Here is a 21,417-nt window from a genome sequence, read left to right on the forward strand (position 1 = left end):
TGATATGCAGCGGAAAATACAATACAAACACAAACACTGCTAACTCTAGGAATTTACTTGGTAGCCACCTCAAAAAGAGGTGACTAGTCCAAGGATCCACACACTCACGCACCCTCCACTATGAAATCACTCCTTTACGGTAACTACCGAAGGCGGAGAAGCCTTACAAGCTCACAATACAACACAAATACAAAGAGAAGCAGATACAAGGGAAATTTTACAAGATTTGTACACCAAACCCTAACCCTAGCTTCTTCTTCTTGTTGTAACTCACCTCTTGACTTGAACGTGCCTCCAAGAACCTTCAAGAACTGGTGTTGCAAGCTTGGAGAAGATCGCTGTGAATGTCGCAGAAGAGTCGCAGGAAAGAACGCAAAGTTCTGGAGAAGAAAATGCTCCGCCCAGGCTTTATACAGTGCTCCCAATCGATCCAAATTAGTTTCAATCGATTGCCACGTCACATCTGCACAATCCCAGCTCTCCATTGCTCATTTCTTGCTCAACGGACACTTCCCAATCGATCGACCGATCGATTGAGACCATTTGAATCGATCCGCCAATCAATTCAAACTCATTCTGTGCTCTCGCGTCCGCACGAGAGCTTCTCCTCCCCAATCGATCGACCGATCGATTGGTAGATCCCAATCGATCGCCCGATCGATTGGGAAAGCTTCTGTGCTTGCGAGTAATGCTCTCAATCGATCGACCGATCGATTGGAGTCATCCCACACTCGCAGCACACTCCAATCGATCGACCGATCGATTGGACACTGGTTCAATTGATCGACTGATCAATTGGACACTGGTTCAATTGATCGACCAATCAGTTGAACACCCTGAACTTGCCTCAAACTCAAGTTCAAGGTCTCAAACCAAACTCCCGGTCAACCATGACCTATTGGGTATCCATGCCTAGCATTTGGCCAACACCCGATCGACCTCGAGCTAGCCTTCTCCATCAGCCTTACGTCCCTCGGATATCTCCCATCCTTCACGCCTTGTCTTCAAGAGCTTCCTTCGGCCTCATCGTAGTTGTCGGATTATACACCACACTCAATCAACCTCAAACTAGCCTTCTAGCCTCCTCCATCAGCCTTGCGTCCCTCGGATATCTCCCATCCTTCACGCTTGCCTTCAGGAGCTTCCTTCGGCCTCATCCTAGTTATCGAGTTCTCCTTGCCAAGTCACACTAGGACTTACCTTGCCAAGACCACATGCTTGGACTTTCAACCTATGCCAAGATCACACTTGGACTTTCCCAATTGCCTGGCTCCTCACCAGGACTTTCTCCCTTTACCAAGATTACACTTGGACTTTTCAATTGTCTGATCTCACTTATCAGGACTTTCACCACCAAGTCTAGTCAACACTGACCTACTTGGATTTTCACTCTTGCGAACCTTCCTGTTGGACTTATCTTTGCCTGATCTCCAAGTAGGACTTTCCCAGTCAAGTCTCCTGTCAACCTTGACCTACTTGACTTCTCTCTTGCCTAACCTCCAGTTAGGACTTTCCCAGATGCCTAAACTCCAATTAGGACTTTCCCATTGCCTAAACTCTAGTTAGGACTTACCCGGTCAAGTTTCCGGTCAACACTGACCCACTTGACTTGTCTTTTCATCAACCTGGTCAATCCCTTGACCACCTCCACAATCGGACGATTGCTCCAGCAATCTCCATACATTGTCAAACATTAAAACTCAATTCCCGACTCAAGCTTGACCCAACTCAAGCTTAGTCAAACTGGTCAAACATGACCTAAGGAAATTGCCCCAACAGAAGAGTCAAGTATGTCAAAGAGTTGACCGAATACTTGACTGGGAAAGTCCTAACTGGAGGTTAGACAGTTAAAAGTCCTGGTGAGTGAAGCCAGCCAGTAAGAAAATCCTGATGAGTGAAGTCAAGTGAAAGACCTAGTAAGTGAAGCTCGGCAATTAGAAAATCCTAATGAGTGAAGATAGTTAAAAGTCCTGGTGAGTGAAGTCAGGCAGGTGAAAGTCTCGGTGAGTGAATCCGGATAGTGGGAAAATCCTAGTGAGTGAAATTAGGTGAAAGTCCTGGTGAGTGAAGCAAGGCAGATGGGAAGTCCTAGTGAGTGAAGCTAGGCAGATGGAAAAACCTGGTGAGTGAAGCCAGACACGTGGAAATCTAGGTGGGTCAAGGTTAACTGGACACCTGGTATTGAGAAGTCTAAGTAGGTCAAAGGATTGACCGAATACTTGGCACAAGGAAATCTAGATGAGTCAAATGTGATCGGATATCTGGTGGAAGGAAGTCCAAGTGGGTCATGGAGGACCGGACACTTGACATGAGACGGTAAATATAAGTGGGTCAAGGAGGACCGCACTTGGTGATCAGAAGTTCAATGAGAAGTTGGCAAAGAGAAAGTCCAAATGGGTCAAAAGTTGACCGAACACTTAGCGGTCGTAAGTCCAATAGGGAGTTGTCATGGAACTAGGAAGTTCAGATATAGTAAACTTCCGAAGACCATAACTTTTGACTCAGATATCGGAATGAGGATACGAAACGAAACTCATTTCATACTCTACACATTTTTCTACTTGCCAATCGATTGGGGGGGTCAATCGATCAGTCAATTGATTGGTTGACATGATTTGGTGCAGAAACTGTCTTGATCGATTGGGTAATCGATCAAAACTTCCCCAATCGATTGGTCAATTGATTGGGAGAGTTTCTAAGCAAATAGTGAGCTTCTAAATCGATCAGTTGATCGATTGAAATCTGCCAATTGATTGGGCTCAATTTTTCTCGTGAGAACGCGAGGTAGACGGAATTGATTGGTCAATCAATTCCGAATTTTCTACAAAGAGCACAGAGGCGCTCTGAATCGATCGGTCGATCGATTTAAGCCTCCCCAATCGATTGGTCAATCGATTGAGATTTGACCATTGCTCAGGATACAGGCGATGGACGGTTGCGATGGCTGGGATGTGATGTATCAATCGATTGGGATGAAGCACAATCGATTGGGAGCATAGTATATAGTCATTGCGAGCGATTTCCTCAGCAGCTTTTCGCCCAATTTTTCTCCACCGACTTCACGTGATTTCTCCACTGCTTCTCTGCCAGTTCTTGAAGGCTCTTGGGGAAAAGTGCTGGTGCACTTCCAAGGTTCAAGAGGCAACAACAAGCAACAAGTATACAAGAAGAAGGGGTGTTCATTTGTATTCTTATGTTTTTCTTCTTGCATGTGTTGTATTTTATTATGTGAGTTTGTACAAGGCTTCTCCGCCTCCGACTGTGACCAAGAAGGAGTGTTTTTATTAGTGGAGAGCGTGTCATGTGTGGATCCTTAGATTTGTCACATCTTCTTGAGGTGGATACCAAGTAAATCCTAAGTATTAGTATTGCTTGAGTATTTCCCGCTGCATATCATCATTAAAGAAGCAAGCAATGAGCGCGCGACGAGCTATTCGCCCCCCTCTAGCACCAAACGACCATAACACGTATGCTTTGATCCTCGCCGCTCAAAGGCTTCGTCCGTACTTCCTAGCGTACACAATCATCGTGCTAACTAACAGTGTCATGAGACGAGTCCTTCTCAACCTGAAAGCATCAGGAAGGCTAATCAAATGGATGACCGAGCTAAGCGAATTCGACATTCAATATCAACCCTGAGCAACAATCAAGGCTCAAGCCTTAGCGGATTTCGTCATAGAAGTCCAGAGTGATGAGCCGGCGGCAACATGGAAGATATATATGGATGACTCGTCCACTTAGCAAGGCAGCAGAATCGGCATACTGCTTATCTCACCACGGGAAGACCGGATGCAGCTCTCCGTTCGATTGGACTACCGAGCCACTAATAACGAAGCAGAGTATGAGGCGCTGATAGCTGCCCTACAGGCAGCTCGGCATGTGGGAGCAATTAAAGTCCTCATCCACTCAGACTCCCATCTTGCCGCTCAGCAACTATCTGGAACATTTGAGATAAGCAATGCCCAACTCAAGCTCTATGCGGAGGCCTTCGAGAAGCTGAAGATCAACTTCTAGGAGGTCATTATATAGAAGATCCCCCGATCGGATAACCAGGCGGCGGATGAGTTGGCAAAGTTAGCCAGTTCACTGTGCCCGATCATCATAGGTCAGCTGATCAAACAAGTCTTGATCGTGGCACACATCAACCGAATGAAGGGAATAACCTTCCCAAATGACTGGAGGATGGTCCTAATAGAGTTCTTCCCGTCTGGATCTACACCTGCTGATCCAGAAGAAGCCCTCTTATTGAAGAAGAGAGTTGGGTGGTTCACCTTGATCGGGGACTAGCTTTATAAGAGAACCTTCTCTAGGCCCCTCCTCAAGTGCGTCGGATCGGAGGACGTCGAGTACATCCTGTGGGAGGTGCACCAAGGCTCTTGCGGATGCCATCCGGACGACCGTGAGTTAGCCCGAAAGATACTCCTGGCAGGATATTTTTGGCTGACCCTCCAAGAAGATGTCGCTCGGACGGTGGGCACCTACCTCTCCTACCAGAAGTATCACAACATGTTGCACCGATTGACCGAAGAAATGAAGGCGTCCAGGGTATCATGCCCGTTCAACTAATGGGGAATGGATATCGTTGGGTCATTTCAAATTGCTACCAGTCAGTGGAAATTTTTACTCATTGCAGTGGACTACTTCTCGAAGTGGGTGGAAGCCGAGCCGCTTGCAAGAATCATCGAGCAGATGGTCATCAAATTTGTTTGGCAAAACATCATTTTCAAGTTCGGCATCCCATGCCAACTTGTATCTGACAATGGAAGACAGTTCGTCGGTCAGAGGCTCAGAGAGTAGTGCGAGGGCTATGACATCTAACAAGCCTTCACCTCTGTGGTCTACCCCCAGGGCAACGGGCAAGCCGAAATCACCAATCGAGAGATCCTCAAAGTTTTGCATGCTCGGCTTGACCACTTCGAAGGCAGCTAGGTCGATGAACTCCCCAATGTATTATGGGCCCTTCGCACTGTGGGATTGTGAATTCGCTAGGGGGGTAAATAGCGACTAAAATTTAGCGAGAGTACGCAGTGGAATAAACACAAAAACAACAATGCTAACACAAGTAATTTTTACTTGGTTCAGAACCTTCGACGACTCCTATTCCAAGGCCCGCACTCGTTGAGTGCTTTCATTGGACAATCCACTAGCAATTCGAAAAGTTGATTACAAAAGTAAGGTACAGAAATGCTAGTAAAAATAATACCGACAATAATTTAGAAGAAAGGAAAAAAAAAACAGCACTTGTCGGAGAGCCTTCGCAGCGTCGCAGGAGCACAGCAGAGCAATCGATGGGAGATCTTGTCGTTCGTTGTTCTTCGCTCCAGGCCTCACCCTCCTTATATAGGAGGCTCGGGGCTCCCTGATCCCTTCCGGGTGCCTGGAGTGTGACATAGCTCATCCACACATGAAGATCCACGTGGCGACGCTGCTGGGGATAATTTTTTGCATCCCGGGCGTCCGGATCCCTTCCAGGCGCCCGGACCTTTATTTTTTCAGCAACCTGCAAAAAACATTAGTCTGAGACAAAAATGTAAAACTACCCTGCAAAATAAAGTATTAGCACAGTTAAGTTATAAGAGTAATAAAAGTAGTAGTTATATTCCGTCTCTTCGAGATTGGAATCTAATCACGATCTCAATTTAGAGTTTCCGAAATGGATCTAAGTTGGATCAACGCCTAATGTTCCCTTCCTGGGAATGCGTCCTCACAGTCACTCCCTTCCAGTGACTTACCTCAACTTATCTGTCAGACGTCCAGTCAGTCCTTCGACCTGTCTGGACTTCGTGCCAGCTATCCAGTCGACCCTTTGACCTAGCTGGACTTCGTGCCAAGCATCTGGTCAGTACGTCGACCTGTCTGGACTTCGTGCTAGCTATCCGGTCGGCCCGTCGACCTAGCTGGACTTCGTGTCAGATGTCAGGTCAGTCTGTTGACCCATCTGAGCTTCTCCTGTACACTTCGTAGAAGTGTTAGATCAATATGAAACTAATTTAACATAATTTGTCATTCATCAAAACTGAGTTAAACCGTTAGTGCTAACCGCACCGGCGGAGATATGCGTACTACCGGAGCTCTATATAAAACGGGTCCAAGTATTGAGGAAGTATGCGATATTTACTGTTTGTGCTAGTCTTCTTATTGCTCCACTTTCCATTACATTGTCGGTGACTAACTTGAGCATCGGACGATCAACACCGGGAACTCCTTCCCTATCTCAATAATGACGTAGTCTGTAGTGCAGGTCCACAAGGAGCATATAGGAGTATGTGGTGCTCAATTTTTCGTTTCTTTGATTTTCGGATAGGATGAACAGACATATTTGAAAAACATTAAAAAAAAAAAAAAATGTTCGGGGTCATTTTTAAAAATGTTCCGAAATAGTTGGCCAAAATATGGCCGTGGAAGACGTCGACGGCATTTATGCTCACTTCGGTGGTTCGTCCGCCCACCTAATTAAGCTGCATCAATGCGCACGTAAAGGCCACATATCTCCCCTGCCTCCTGCCTCCTGCCTCCTCCCTCCTCCCTCCTCCCTCTTCCCTCGATCTTTGTGTCACTTATTTAAAAAACCCTAGATCTCGCATCTCCGCCTCCATTTTCGATCCGGATCCCATCTCCTAGCTCCATGGCTGGATTCCTCTACGCCCTCCGCAGAATCTACCTCTCTCTCTACAACTGGACCGTATTTATTGGCTGGTAATCGAATCGCCTTGAGTTTTTCTTTGATTCCCCTTTTGGTGCGATTTTTGATCGCGGTTTTTTCACCCCCTCCGCGATGTGGTTTGGTTTCTGATCGTTGTAGGTTTCAAGTGCTTTACTTTGCTGTTAAGGCCTTGCGAGAAGGAGGGCCTACGACGGTGTACGATGCCGTTGAGAAACCGCTGCAGCTAGCACAGACTGCTGCCGTCTTGGAGGTTTTAGTGTTTATTCTTTGCCATGAAGGTGTTTCCTTTTCAATTATTTGCTTGTACGTGGCACTGATTTATCTCCACTTTTTATTTTTTTTAAAAAATTGTTTCAGATACTGCATGGGATTGTAGGTTAGGAGCCTGACCCCCCCTTTGCTTCTTGATTTGAGAATATACAATTCTGAGAAACAAAAAACGATTTTTTTTCTCTCTTTTTGGACTGTAGGATTGGTGAGATCGCCAGTGTCAGCGACTTTGCCTCAAATTGGATCGAGATTATTTCTTGTTTGGGGAATCTTGTGGAGCATTCCGGAGGTAATCCTTATACCATGTATTTTTTTTCTTTGTCATCGAGATTGATTCAGTAAAGATGGAAGATGGAGTGAAGACAGTGTAGCTTATTGGTCAACTTTGGACTAACTTCAAAAAACATTGATGCAGACGAGGACACATGTTCTTGTTAGCTCCTTGGTTATCAGCTGGTCTATTACAGAGGTTGGAATTCTTTTGGCAATCAGTAGCATTATTACACTACATTCTGTATATTGAAACATAGTGGTGTTTTGAGCTTGTTTTAGCAACATCACAACATGCATATTGACTGTAAGTGATATTGTCGATCATTTGATTGTACTCATAAGAGAAACATTCATGATGGTTCAGAGCAGAGAAGGTTCCACTTGCATAACAAAATATTGCAAATTAATCTTAGATCTAGGAGTAAAGTGTGTTTCAGCTGCGTGTAACTTTTATTTGGGTTCTAAATGTAAAAGACACCTCAGATTTGAGGTAAACGATTTAGGAGTTTGCATTTAGATACTTATTGATAAATCTATGAACTTATGTATGGCAAAAACTTGCCAACAAAAGCGATGTGTACTTCAGTCTTTAGTGCTACCTTCCAATGCATGGCATCACATGTTTATCGGCTTCATGGATGCTCTAGTTTACACTTTTAAATACTTAAATGGAGTATATTCCTGCAGCGATTTATTTGAGGCCGTGCCATCTTAAATTAATTACCAAATTCTAGAATTTGAAACACTATTTATCTTTTCCTATACTCCTTTTTGCAGATTATTAGATACTCCTTTTTTGGTATGAAAGAAGCACTTGGCTTTGCACCTTCCTGGTTGTTGTGGCTCAGGTAAAGTTTGATGTGGGTAATAGAAAATGCATCACTCGCTATCCTTGTAGATTAAAACATTGTTCTTATCCTGCTTCAATTTTCATATTCAAGCAATGGCATTTACCATTTGTAGGTATAGCACATTCCTGCTTCTGTACCCAACTGGCATTACCAGTGAGGTTGGCCTCATATATGTTGCTTTGCCCTTCATTAAGGTATTTAAATCAAGTCGAACTGTATCATTTTCATATTTTTCTTTTCTCCCAACTAAAGTTTCGATGTGAATTCTTGCAGGCATCCGAGAAGTACTGCATCAGAATGCCCAACAAATGGAACTTCACTTTTGACTACTTTTATGCATCGATTATTGCTCTAGCAATCTATGTCCCAGGCATGTTTCTTGTGCTTCTAATCATCCAAGTTAACAAAGATTGTTTGCCTAACTGCTTTAACCATATTTCTTCAGGGAGCCCTCACATGTATGGATATATGCTTGGGCAAAGAAAGAAGGCTCTCTCAAAATCAAAGACTGCGTGATTAAGCCTGAGGAAGTAGTGTTTCATAGAGCTCCTTGTTTCTTTATATTGTACTGTAAATTTGAGCTTGATTTGATGCAGGGTTCTGTTGTCATTATCATCTGAATATCTAATAACTCATCTGTTTACTGTCGTTTGACTTTGTATGGTTGTATTCGTTAACAACATTAATATCTGTGGTTGTCTCATCCAATTTAATCTATTTAGGCGAAGATATTTGTGGTTATTGTATTCTTATTATTCATATCACTTATAGGTCTCCAAGCTCAACACGTATAAGCTCTCATGGATGCATCATGGCCTTGGAATACTCTCGAGCAGCTTCGTCGCCGGTCAGCGGGAAGAAGAACGAGTACGTCTCGTACCTCGCAATGCAGCTCCCTAACACCACCTGGCACCCCTTCCTGTAGCGGCACCCTTCCCGGAGCTTCTCCTCCGCCGCCGCCAGGCACCGAGCGCACGTCAGCAGCTGGAGGTCTCGCGTGCACTGCGCCAGCCCGTACACCTCCACCTCTTCGTCTTTCCCCGTCTTCGCCCCCACATCCACCTTCCCCCTCCCCAGTCCCCCACTCCCAGGAGCCGCCGCCTGCGCTCTCACCCCACGCATCACCTCCCCCACCGCTCTGTCGAACGGCTCCGGCTCATCCGCGAACTGCGGGTTCGGGTACAGCACGTACAGCTGGGTGTCGCCCTCGCCGATGAAGTCTCGATCGTCGAAGCGCATGACGCAGTAGTCGAACCCGACCATGGCGTCGGCGAGGTCGGCGCAGTGGGCGCGCAGCACCCCCGCCGCGTCCAACAGGCAAGACGCGCAGTCCTCCCATCCGACATCCCCGCGGCATTGCGCGAGGCCGTAGACGGCGTCGCGGCCGGGGGAGCCGTTGCAGTAGCTTCCGGTGGCGAAGCCGCCGGCGGAGGCCTTGGCGACGAGGTCATCGAGAGCGAAGCTGACGTTGGCGGACGGCTGTTGGTGGGGGCGGCGCCGGTGGCTGCAGTGGTGGCCAAGGTAGGTGCTGGCGGAGGAGGAGCAGGAGAAGAAGAGGGAGACGAAAACGAACAGGCAAGCTAACGCCATTGGAATTGAATTAACTGGATGTGCAAGCTCCATGGCTGCCATCGCCCCTGTTTTATACTGATCATTGGCTGCTCGCTCAGCTTCGACGGCCATCGACAGATTCCTCTTAGTCAATGGAGATTTGTGAAGCTGATTCGGGAGAGATGGATCATGTGGCAGCCTTGAGGATTCCCTGTACTTTGCTGCATGTTTACTGAATTTTAAGCTCAAATTGGATGGGTTTTTTTTTCAACATGAATTTGGTAATCCTACTTTTCCCCTTGTTGGGAGCTGAACAAACGAGAAATTAATATGAAGATTTGATTTCTAGCTCTTGTCAATGACAGTTTGACTTTCTTGCAACATTTCGTTGGAACTTTGGATTAAGCCAGTATTAGATTAGCATTAGGGGCTTAATAATGTAAATAATGAAAGTCTAGGAACTATTTAAAATCTGATATAACGTTAGGGGGCAAAATAAAATTACGAATTCTACTCTCAGGGGTCAAAATGAAATTTACTAGAACAGCGACGACGTGGTACTTGCGTTGCGCCTCTTTTCTCCGCTTCAGTCTCCGTTTCCCTCTTCTCATGGAGCTTCGATCAACCTGCTGCTTGTTTTTTCTCTTTCTGCTCTTCTTCCTTTCTCCGTCTTCTTCAATCGGCGGCCGCCATCGAGCTCGTGCTCGTAGCTTGTTCCGGTCCGCGGAAAGCCTCATCCGCGACCTTAATCTTCTCCCCGGAATTCAGGAATTGGGAGCTGAGATCGAGGCGGAAAATCTTTCGAGCCCTCGCCTCGTCGAGAGGAGGCTGAGCCTCCCAATTTTAGGGCAAAGCGGATCGGAGGTACCCGTCGAGCAGCTTGGCCATTATGCTGGCTACTATCGCCTCGAACACACTCATGCTGCCAAGTATGATTCTTCGAACCCTACATTTTTTTTCCCATTTTGTTCGAGCTTTCTGATGCATACTAATTGGGATTAGATATTCCTCTTTATCAACTTGGGCTTGTTTAGCTGCTCAACTGTGTTTTAAGTTAATTTTGGTTTTTTTTTAAAAAAGGTTTTATTAATGGTTTCTGCCGCAAGAATGTGAAACTTTGAGGCGATACTTGAAATCATAGTCTTGCAAGTTGGATTTTCTATATATTGTCAATTTTGTTCCTAACTGGTGCTTATTATGGATAAGCTATTGGCAAGCAATTCGTGATAAAACTCTCTTTTTAGATGTAATGATGGTGCAATGATCTGAAGATTCTTGATCATTTGGAAAGGGATCTTAGACAATGCAGGGATTACAGCCTTTTTGGATTGCTCATATTCAAGTCAATCAGTCAATCAAATCCTTTGAGGCAGACTTAGAAATTTGATTTGCCTGTCTGATTTAAACTGCCTTGGACAATACGGAATTGTTGTTTTGTTTCCTTGACTTGAGTGAAATGATTTTGTTATCCGTGGTTCAATAGTAGGTAAGTCTATAGTGTATTGTATGTTTTCCTAAAGCCATGGAAGTGAATTTATGATCTAAGTATAATGTGTCTATAACTTGGTGGCCGTACAAGGAACTTGCACCAACATTACGACTGCTGTATATGTCTTGTGCATGCATATTTTCTGTGCACACCTTGTAAAGCTCGAGTTGATGCTTCAGAGGTTCTTACCTATCTTCCTGTTTGGCAGAATGTTTTATTTCTTCTTTGAATCTCGAGGCAAAAGTACTGATCCTGTCGTAATTTGGCTGACTGGAGGTCCTGGATGCAGCAGTGAATTAGCCCTTTTCTATGAAAATGGTCCTTTCAAGATTGCTAATAATCTGTCGCTTGTATGGAATGACTATGGATGGGACAAGGTAGTGTTATACATACCAGGGTAACTAAATCATCTTTCTCACTTTTGATGTTTTCAGCACTTTCAAGCAAGTACTATTGAATAATAATTAACTTAATTTGTGAACCATTAGCTGTTATACTAAGTTTTGCAACCTTCATTTGTTGGATTATTTTCTATTATGTCCCATGTAACGTATATTTGACTTTAATATAAAAGAGCCTAATGTGATGATTGTTGGGCAAAAAGATAATTAAGGTCAAGGGGTTTTATTTTATATTTAATCCCTCTTCTCTCACTTTTATAAAAGTATTTATCCAAAATGAGTTGTCAAAAAAATAGTAATTGGAAGTTATTATAACTCCCAAGAGAACTTATCGTGAGATAACTTCTCATCGTGGATAAGATATATATAAAGGATATATCTTTATCATCAAAGATATCAAGAAGAGAAAAGAGAGAGAAGAGAAAGAGGAAACAAATTCTGGAATAGGAACGATAGAGAGAATAGATAGAGGAAGCAAGTCATTATGGATCCAGGTAAATATTTATTTTTCATCATTTTCTAATATTAAATAGTGTGAAAATCATTATATCCAAGTTCCTTTTTCGCATGTTAAAGTTGTATTACATCTAATATTGGTATCAGAGCCAAGTTTATAGATATTTATGATTTTCCATAAATTAATTCCAATATATGAATTGTTGTTGTTTAGGAATTCTACGTAGAAATTACAATACGGTTTATGAATTGTTGTGCAATCAAGTCCCACACAAGCAAATTCCCACATTCCCACGAATTCTAGCATAGCAAAATGAATTGTTGTGCGGTTTATAACATACGGTTTCTAACTTTTGCTTTATTAACATTTATTTGATTAATTCCTAATTGTGAATTAAATCTCATTTTGATTGAATGCGTGATTTAAATCCTATATACTGTGAATTTAAATTAATTCATAGTATTGTAGGTAATTGATTTGATCAAATGCATTTTTGGAATTATATATTATGGATTGGGGTTTGTTAATCACCAAAGTGATCAATTCTGTAAAATTTATAATTCTAACATTAAATAATTATACATGAAATAATATGAATGACATATTTTGGGTTAATTAAATTTCGTTATTATAAAGCATGATCACCCAAAGGTGTATCATTGTTTATAATTAATGATATTAAAGAATTTATTAACATACTTGATAAGTGCTTGTATATCCAAAGATGGCATGCATGTTATTTTAATTATGGATGTTAGCCCATTAAAATATGTTCATTTAGCATTATTGTCATTATAATCATGCATTTGAGTATCACCCAAAGTTGAACTTAAATACATTATTAAAGTTGATCTAAATATGATCCATTAAATCTACTCGAAGTATTAATGCATGAGTTTGTGTAAATATTTGCAGCTCTCAATAATATGTTTACATTGGGAAATGGAATGATTAAGTTCAATGGCCTGAATTATGTTGACTGGTCTGAACAAATCCAGTTTCAACTGGGTTATGGGTCTTGATATGACATTGGTAATGGAACAAAGACCCACAACCATTACAGAGACCAGTACAGAAGCTGACAAGACTCTTTATGAGGCTTGGGTGCGGTCTAATAGGCTTAGTTTGAACTTAATGAAGATGACAATGGCTGAAAATGTCAAGCCATCTATGCCCAAGTCCGACAATGCAAGGGAATTTATTAAATTAATTAAGGAATACTCACAATCAGAGATTACTGATAAATCTATTGTGAGAACCTTAATGAGTGAGTTGACGACTAAGAAGTTTAATTGGTCTCAGCCCATTCATGATAAGTATGGCAAATCTAGCAGCAAAGTTGAAGTTGATGGGAATGGATGTGAGTGAGTCATTCCTAGTACAGTTTATCATCACCTCACTTCCTTCTGAGTTTGGACAGGTGAATTACAACACTATTAAAGAGAAATGGAATTTTCAAGAAATTAAGGCTATGTTGGTTCAGGACGAAGGGAGGTTGAAGAAAATAAGAGATCACTCCATCCATTTGTCGACCTATGATAGAGTCGATAGCAACATGGCTAAACCAGGCAAGAAGGGTAAAAATAAAGGCAAGGCTCTTATGAAAGTTAAAGAAAGTGGAGTCCATAAAGAAAAGAAGTGTTATTTTTGCAATAAAAGTGGTCACTTCAAAAGAGAATAGTATGAAAAGAAAGAGTTGGTTCGAAAAGAAAGGTTAATACTATGTTTCAATAAATTTCGAATCAAATCTTATTGAAGTGCCTGTTAATACTTGGTGGTTGGATTCTGGTGCAACTACTCATGTGTCACATATTATGCAGGGATTTCTTTCGATCCAAACTATAAACGGAACTGAAAAGTTTTTGTATATTGGGAACAGAATGAAGGCACGAATAGAAGGAATTGGGGCGTATAGATTGATCTTGGACACTGGATATTCTTTAGATCTAGAAAATTGTCTTTATGTTCCAATATGTGCTAGGAATTTAATTTCTGTTGGAAAGTTGGATGATGTAGGTTTTAACTTTAAGATTGCAGATGGTGTATTTTCTTTATATAAACATGAGTACTATTATGGTTCTGGTACTTTAATAGATGATTTATATCGTTTCAATCTTGATGTTAATTTTGTTGAATCTCTGTTTTATGTTGAACACATTACTGGTAGTAAACATAATGCACATAATGAGAATTCTGCTTATTTGTGGCATCTAAGATTAGGTCATATATCTAAAGAAAGGATAATGAGGTTAACGAAAAGTGAAATATTACCTCAATTGAATTTTGATGATTGGGACATATGTTTGAATTGTATTAAGGGAAAGCAAACCAAACATATATCAAGAAATCCAACCACAATACACACTGATATTTGTGGTCCTTTTGACACTCCATCTTGGAGCGGTGAAAAATATTTTATCACCTTTATTGATGACTTCTAAAGTTATTGTTATTTATATTTACTGTATGTAAAATCTCAAGAGCGAACATCCTTGAGGTGTTCGTTGATGAGGTTGAAAGGCAGTTGTATAGAAAAGTGAAAGTTATAAGGTCCAATAGAGGTGGTGAATAGTATGGAAAATAAAATAAGAATGGACAATGTCCAAGTCCATTTGCAAAATTCCTTCAAAGTCGAGGCATATGTGCACAGTATACTATGCCTGGTACACCGCAATAGAATTGTGTAGCTGAAAGGTGGAATCGTACTCTTATGGATATGGTTAGGAGTATGTTAAGTTATAGTACTGTACCTTTTTCATTGTGGATGCATGCATTAAAGACTGCTGCATATCTGCTTAATAGAGTTCCTAGCAAAGCAGTTCCTAAGACTCCTTATGAACTGTGGATGGGGAGGAAACCTAGTTTGAGGCACCTCCATGTTTGGGTGTGCCCAGCAGAAATAAAAGTATATAATCCACATGAAAGAAAACTTGTTACAAGAACCATTAGTGGTCATTTCATCGGTTATCCTGAAAAGTCAAAAAGGTATAAACTTTATTGTCCTAACCATAGTATGAAAATAATAGGATCGGGTAATGCTCATTTCATTGAGAATGACCAATTTAGTGGGAGTGAGAAATCATGAAAAGTGGATATTAGAGAGGCTTGTGGTGAATCCTCTTCACTTAATGTTTCTCATAAAGTTGTTGTTCCATTTGTTGTATCACAATTACACAACACATCAAGACAACAAAATAATAATATCCAAAACCCACAAAATGAATATATAAATGATGAACCAACTAACAATGTGCAAGTCACAAATGAACAAATGATAGAAGAGACGCAAGAAATAACATTAAGGAGGTCTGAAAGGCAAAGAAGACCAACCGTTTCAAATGATTATATCATATATTCACTTGAACATGAATGTGACTTAAGCATTGATGAAGGCCCAGTCTCGTTTATACAAGCCATTAAAAGTGACAATTCCGAAAAATGGCGCAATACTATGAAAGAAGAGTTAATTTCCATGGATAACAATAAAGTATGGGATCTAGTTGAATTGCCTAAGCGTTCAAAATGAGTTGGTTGTAAATGGGTCTTTAAGACCAAACGTGACTCAAAAGGCGACATCGAAAGGTATAAAGCTAGACTTGTCGCCAAAGGATATACTCAAGAGGATGACATTGACTATAAAGAGACATTCTCTCCAGTTTCTAAGAAGGACTCTTTGAGGATTATTTTGGCTTTGGTGGCTCATTATGACTTAGAGCTTCACCAAATGGATGTAAAGACCACTTTTTTGAATGGTAACTTAGAAGAAAAAGTTTATATGGATCAACCTGAAGGTTTTATAACCACAAGAAAAAAAAATCTAGTGTGTAAATTAAAGAAGTCAATATATGGACTGAAACAAGCTTCCAGACAATGGTATCTTAAATTCAATGATATCATTACATTGTATGGTTTTGTAGAGAACACCATTGATCGGTGTATCTATATGAAGATCAATGGGAGTAAGTTTACTATTTTAGTTCTATATGTTGATGACATTCTTCTTGCTACCAATGATATCGCGTTGTTACATGATGTAAAGAAATTTCTCTCTAAAAACTTTGAAATGAAAGATATGGGTGAGGCATCCTATGTGATAGGAATAGAAATATTCCGTGACAGATCACAAGGATTGCCGGGATTGTCTCAAAAGAACTATATTAACAAAGTATTAGAGAGATTCAGAATGGAAAATTGCTTCACGGGAATAGTTCCAATTCAAAAAGGGGATAAATTTAGTGAAATGCAATGTCCTAAAAATGACTTGGAACGAAAGGAAATGGAGTCAATTCCCTATGCATCAGTGGTTGGAAGTTTAATGTATGCTCAGACATGTACTCGGTTGGATATCAGTTTTGTTGTTGGAATGTTAGGCCGATATCAAAGTAATCCTGGGATGAACCACTGGAAAGCTGCAAAGAAAGTTCTTAGGTACTTACAAGGCACCAAAGATTACATGCTCACGTATAGAAAATCAGATCAACTTGAAGTGATTGGCTACTCGGATTCAGACTATGCTGGATGTATGGACTCGAGGAAATCCACATTTGGGTATATTTTTCTCCTGGCAGGTGGAGCAGTTTTGTGGAAAAGTGGAAAACAATCCCTAATTGCTGCTTTCACCATGGAGGCTGAATTTGTGGCATGCTTTGAGGTCACGGTTTACACATTGTGGCTGCGAAACTTTACCTTGGGGCTTGGCATTATTGATAACATAGATAGGCCGCTAAGAATTTACTGTGATAATACCGCAGTTGTGTTTTTCTCTAAAAATGACAAGTACTCAAAAGGTACAAAGCACATGGATTTAAAATACTTATCTGTCAAAGAAGAAGTGCAGAAACAAAAGGTGTCAATTAAGCATATTAGAACTGATTTAATGATAGCGGATCCGTTAACTAAAGGATTATCACCCAAAATTTTTATGGTCAAGTAGAAAGGATTGGTATTATGGATAAGTCCTTGTTAATGTCATAGTAATATGAATACATATGTATGAAAAGATGCTCATATTATATGCCACTTCTGAATTCAATTAAAGCTATGTTTCTGCTTGTTCCTGTTATCCACATATATATATAGAGTATACTTATACTGTTTTGATGTGATAACAGAATATGTCTTTGAAAAGATATTAAAGATAATTATAGCATTAATTAAATATGTTGGGTTGTGTTGATTTTGTGGTACATGGAAGGAATCATGTCGTTAAATGACTTGTGCCCGCCATGATCCGATCATATCAATTCAATTAATTAGACAATGACTTGTTAATTTCAACATATAATGCGCAATTATAGTTATTGTTGAATTTTTCAAGTCGTCCATGGGCCAAGTAGGAGATTGTTGGATTATTTTCTATTATGGCCCATGTAACGTATATATTTGACTTTAATATAAAAGAGCCTAATGTGATGATTGTTGGGCAAAAAGGTAATTAAAGTCAAGGGGGTTTATTTTATATTTAATCCCTCTTCTCTCACTTTTATAAAAGTATTTATCCAAAATGAGTTGTCAAAAGAATAGTAATTGGAAGTTATTTTAACTCCCAAGAGAAGTTATTATAACTCCCAAGAGAACTATCGTGAGATAACTTCTCATTGTGGATAAGATATATATAAAGGATATAAGAGAAAGAGGAAACAAATTCTGGAATAAGAACGATAGAGAGAATAGATAGAGGAAACAAATTCTGGAATAAGAACGATAGAGAGAATAGATAGAGGAAACAAATTCTGGAATAAGAACGATAGAGAGAATAGATAGAGGAAGCAAGTCATTATGGATCCAGGTAAATATTTATTTTTCATTGTTTCCTAATATTAAATAGTGTGAATCATTATATCCAAGTTCCTTTTTCGCATGTTAAAGTTTTATTACATCTAATATCATTTCCATATCTCTGAGGTTGTTCTCCACTGTCAGCAACCTGGTTTTATTTCTGATTTGTGCTAATTCAAAGAGAATCATATAGGCACCAGCTTAGTCGTAACCTCTTCTTGAGAAGATTAGATGTCTAAATAAATTAACACACAGCTTCCTCTGGATTAACGGAGGTGACTAATCAAGGCAAACATACCATTCCAACCTTGGTAGTTTTTAATCATTGGAAGCCATCACTACTTAACTAAAACTCTCTTTTTTTTTTGTTCTACTCCATTTCCTTCCATAATGTTACAGCATCATTTTATCATCCATGCATGTATTCATCATGCTGAGTTGTTCCCCAGGTTTCAAATATCATCTTTGTCGACCAACCAACTGGAACTGGCTTTAGTTATAGTACAGACTTACGGGACCTTCGCTATGGTGAAAAAGGTGTTAGTAATGATCTCTACGATTTTTTGCAGGTAAATGATTTAGATAGTTTAAATTAGTTTCTTTCTTTGTATCATAAGGGAGTTCTGAACAATTTCGATATACTGCTATTGATTATGTTTACTTTGAAGTTGTACTAACTATTCTCCTTGAGCTTGTATAGGCCTTTTTCAAGGAGCATCAAGATTTCTTAAATAATGACTTTTATATAACTGGAGAGTCATATGCTGGCCACTACATTCCTGCTGCTGCTGAAAGAGTTCATACAGGAAACAAAGAGAAACAAGGCCTCAAGTTAAACCTAAAGGTATGCTAATGTTGTTCATGTTTGTAATGAGACAATCCTTTAAAGGAGAATATTAGACTCTAGTGCATTTGGCATATGGATATATGATAGTTGGTCTTCAAAATCCCAAGTTAAGAGCAACATTGACAAAAATATTTAAGTGTTATTATATTTGCTCTTGCTATGCATTATGACACTGTCTCTCTTCTCTCAGTATAGAAGTCATTTATTGTAAATTCATTTTGATTAGAGTTTTTTCTGCTTAGTGAAAGAAATAATGTACAAACACATTGGTTACATTCCTAATAGGGTTTTGCAATCGGCAATGGGTTAACGGATCCTTCAATACAATATGGTGCTTATGCTGATTATGCACTTGAAATGGGTATCATCACTGAAAGAGCACATAATAGCATCAACAAGATATATCCTCTTTGCCAGCTCGGAATTAAACTCTGTGGTACTTTCTTTTTCTGCGAGAATGCAATTTTAGTACTAAAGCATGGGCACCTTTCTAATATAATTTCCAACTATTATATCCTCAGGTTCATCTGGAGTTATATCTTGTGCTGCTTCTTTGGTTGTTTGTGAATCCATCTTCAATTCAATTATGCTTCTTGCTGGAGATATCAATGTAGATTTTTACTTTATTCATTCCTCTTTTCAGTTTCATTATGCAGTATTTAGTTTTGCATGTCTGAACACTTCAGTTTCCGTTGCAGTACTATGATATCAGGAAAAAATGTGAAGGGAGCCTTTGTTATGATTTCTCAAACATGGAGAAATTTCTGAACCAGGAGTCTGTAAGGAAGGTGCTTGGTGTTGGTAATAGGAAATTTGTATCATGCAGTCCTCTGGTGTATAGAGCCATGATTACAGATTGGATGAAGAACTTAGAAGTGGGAATTCCAGCTCTTCTCGAGGATGGCATCAAATTGATGGTTTATGCTGGTGAATATGATCTCATTTGTAATTGGCTCGGTAAGTACTTATGCTACATCGATTAAGTTAAAACTTAATGTACATCCTCTAAGAGTTGAACAATTTAAGGCTGCCAATCTGAAAGAAGAACATATTTTTCTTATCTGTGCAAGATTGAACATTAGAAAACGCTTTCTAAGATGTGCTTGAATAAAATTTAGGAGCAAACACACAAAGCGAGATAATGTTCAACTCTAAACTTGATTGTATACTTGTATCTCTTAGATCTTTGATTGACCAGAACGTTAGTACATACATTGAACTGCATCTTTATCAAATTTATCAAATAAACTGAGAAGATAGCTTTATGCAGGGAATTTTAGGTGGGTTAGTTCGATGGAATGGTCAGGTAGTCAGATTTTCAATGAAACTGCGTTGACACAATTTAAAGTCGATGGCAAAGAAGCAGGCCTCTTCAAAACTTTTGGGCCTCTGACTTTCCTTAAGGTGAGTAGTTGTATGATCATCAAGTTCATTTGTCTCCTTCGGAGCGTTGCTCTCCGATTCGCATGATGTTAGCTATTGCTTCTAGGAAATTAAAGGTGTATTTTTCGTATGTAGGTTCATGATGCTGGTCACATGGTTCCCATGGATCAGCCTAAGGCGGCACTGCAGATGCTCGAGAAATGGATGGAAGGAAGCCTTAACGAAGAACTGGTCACTGCAGTTGCTACTATGTAATACTAGGTATAGATTTAGGAACCGGAAACATAGATATCGATCCAAATTCGCCATTGTGAAGCTGTTAGATGGTTTCTGATGCATCTGAGAATCATACCAATTGTATAACCAAAAAGGAGGAAGAAAGTCCGCGGGCTAGAAGACTAACATCTCAGCACGCACTTGCGGTTATTAACTCATGAATTTCACCGCCTTTGTACCCTCGGAGACAACGTGCTTGGCTAGCTCTCCATGGAGTGCCAATCGGATTGACATCTGAATTTCGTTTCATTAGTTTCATTTGGATTAAATTATTTATTATTTTAATTATATATATATTTTTATAAAAATTTAATTTTATATTTATTTCATTTTTTTTTTACGAAATCGTGTTTTTTACAGAAACTGTGAATTTGTTTGCTCTATAAATATTTTTTAAAAATAAGACTTTTTAATTGATCAAATGTAATAATAATATTCATATTTTATATTGTAAAAATTTATTAACAGTATTAAAAAAACAAGAGTGGATCAGTTTCAAAAAAATAAAATATACAATTAAAAAGAATATATTATAAATAAAATTAATATAATCTAAAATTAAAGCTGATTATTTTTTTAATAATATAAAATTAAAAATAAACTTTTAAAAAGAAAATCAATATAATTACTATTAAAAACTAGGGACTCAATATCGCCTATGGCCCATGTTACGAGTAGTGGAGATGTGGCCTTCTAAGTTTTATTTTAAGGTCTCACACACGAAGATATCTTCATAATAAAATAATATTATCCATTTTAGAGATAAATCTTTATGATTTTTTTTAGATTTTCTTCAAAGTTTTTATACTAATGAAGATATTTTGTTTTTCGGAGTTCATTATCATTTTCCTATAAATTTATTGTGGAACTTTGTTTTACAATTATTGCAACCCAATAATAAAAAATAAGGTAAATCAATCTTTATAAACAAAGGATGACTTTTGAGTAGGGTTGAGTCATCTATTCAAAATTGAATCGATAGTAACAATTTAATTGAAATATAATAATTTTTTTAATTAATCGAACTTTTCAACAAAGATCGGCTTAATCTATAAAATATTGATTAATTTAATTTTTAATTATCATTTTTAATCCAATTTTACATTAATCAATAGAGAACACTGATCGGGGCAAGGATCCTCTGGTCCAAGATATCTAGACCACCCCTGATCCCCTG

General features: G+C 39.5%; 3 protein-coding genes across 3 annotated transcripts; 2 read left to right on the plus strand and 1 right to left on the minus strand.

The window, feature by feature from the left end:
* The first annotated feature begins 6,412 nt into the window (after window positions 1-6,412).
* LOC122016974 (very-long-chain (3R)-3-hydroxyacyl-CoA dehydratase PASTICCINO 2A-like) lies at window positions 6,413-8,797 on the plus strand. The gene is made up of 9 exons (XM_042574417.1): window positions 6,413-6,696; window positions 6,803-6,914; window positions 7,022-7,040; window positions 7,135-7,223; window positions 7,350-7,403; window positions 7,985-8,055; window positions 8,171-8,252; window positions 8,332-8,428; window positions 8,504-8,797. Exons 1-9 carry the CDS (start codon window positions 6,626-6,628, stop codon window positions 8,572-8,574), a joined length of 666 nt encoding a protein of 221 aa, XP_042430351.1. The 5' UTR covers window positions 6,413-6,625; the 3' UTR covers window positions 8,575-8,797.
* Window positions 8,798-8,856: 59 nt separating this feature from the next.
* LOC122013921 (cysteine-rich repeat secretory protein 55-like) lies at window positions 8,857-9,741 on the minus strand. The gene has a single exon (XM_042570135.1). It carries the CDS (start codon window positions 9,739-9,741, stop codon window positions 8,857-8,859), a length of 885 nt encoding a protein of 294 aa, XP_042426069.1.
* A 419-nt stretch (window positions 9,742-10,160) lies between these two features.
* On the plus strand, window positions 10,161-20,509 carry LOC122016419 (serine carboxypeptidase-like). The gene is made up of 9 exons (XM_042573715.1): window positions 10,161-10,538; window positions 11,307-11,475; window positions 18,184-18,303; window positions 18,435-18,578; window positions 18,867-19,017; window positions 19,103-19,191; window positions 19,280-19,538; window positions 19,852-19,985; window positions 20,100-20,509. The coding sequence occupies exons 1-9, from the start codon at window positions 10,219-10,221 to the stop codon at window positions 20,217-20,219; spliced, it is 1,506 nt and encodes a 501-aa protein (XP_042429649.1). The 5' UTR covers window positions 10,161-10,218; the 3' UTR covers window positions 20,220-20,509.
* Window positions 20,510-21,417: the final 908 nt, after the last annotated feature.

This window comes from Zingiber officinale, chromosome 8B, assembly GCF_018446385.1.
Source record: "Zingiber officinale cultivar Zhangliang chromosome 8B, Zo_v1.1, whole genome shotgun sequence".
Classification (NCBI taxonomy): Eukaryota; Viridiplantae; Streptophyta; class Magnoliopsida; order Zingiberales; family Zingiberaceae; genus Zingiber; species Zingiber officinale.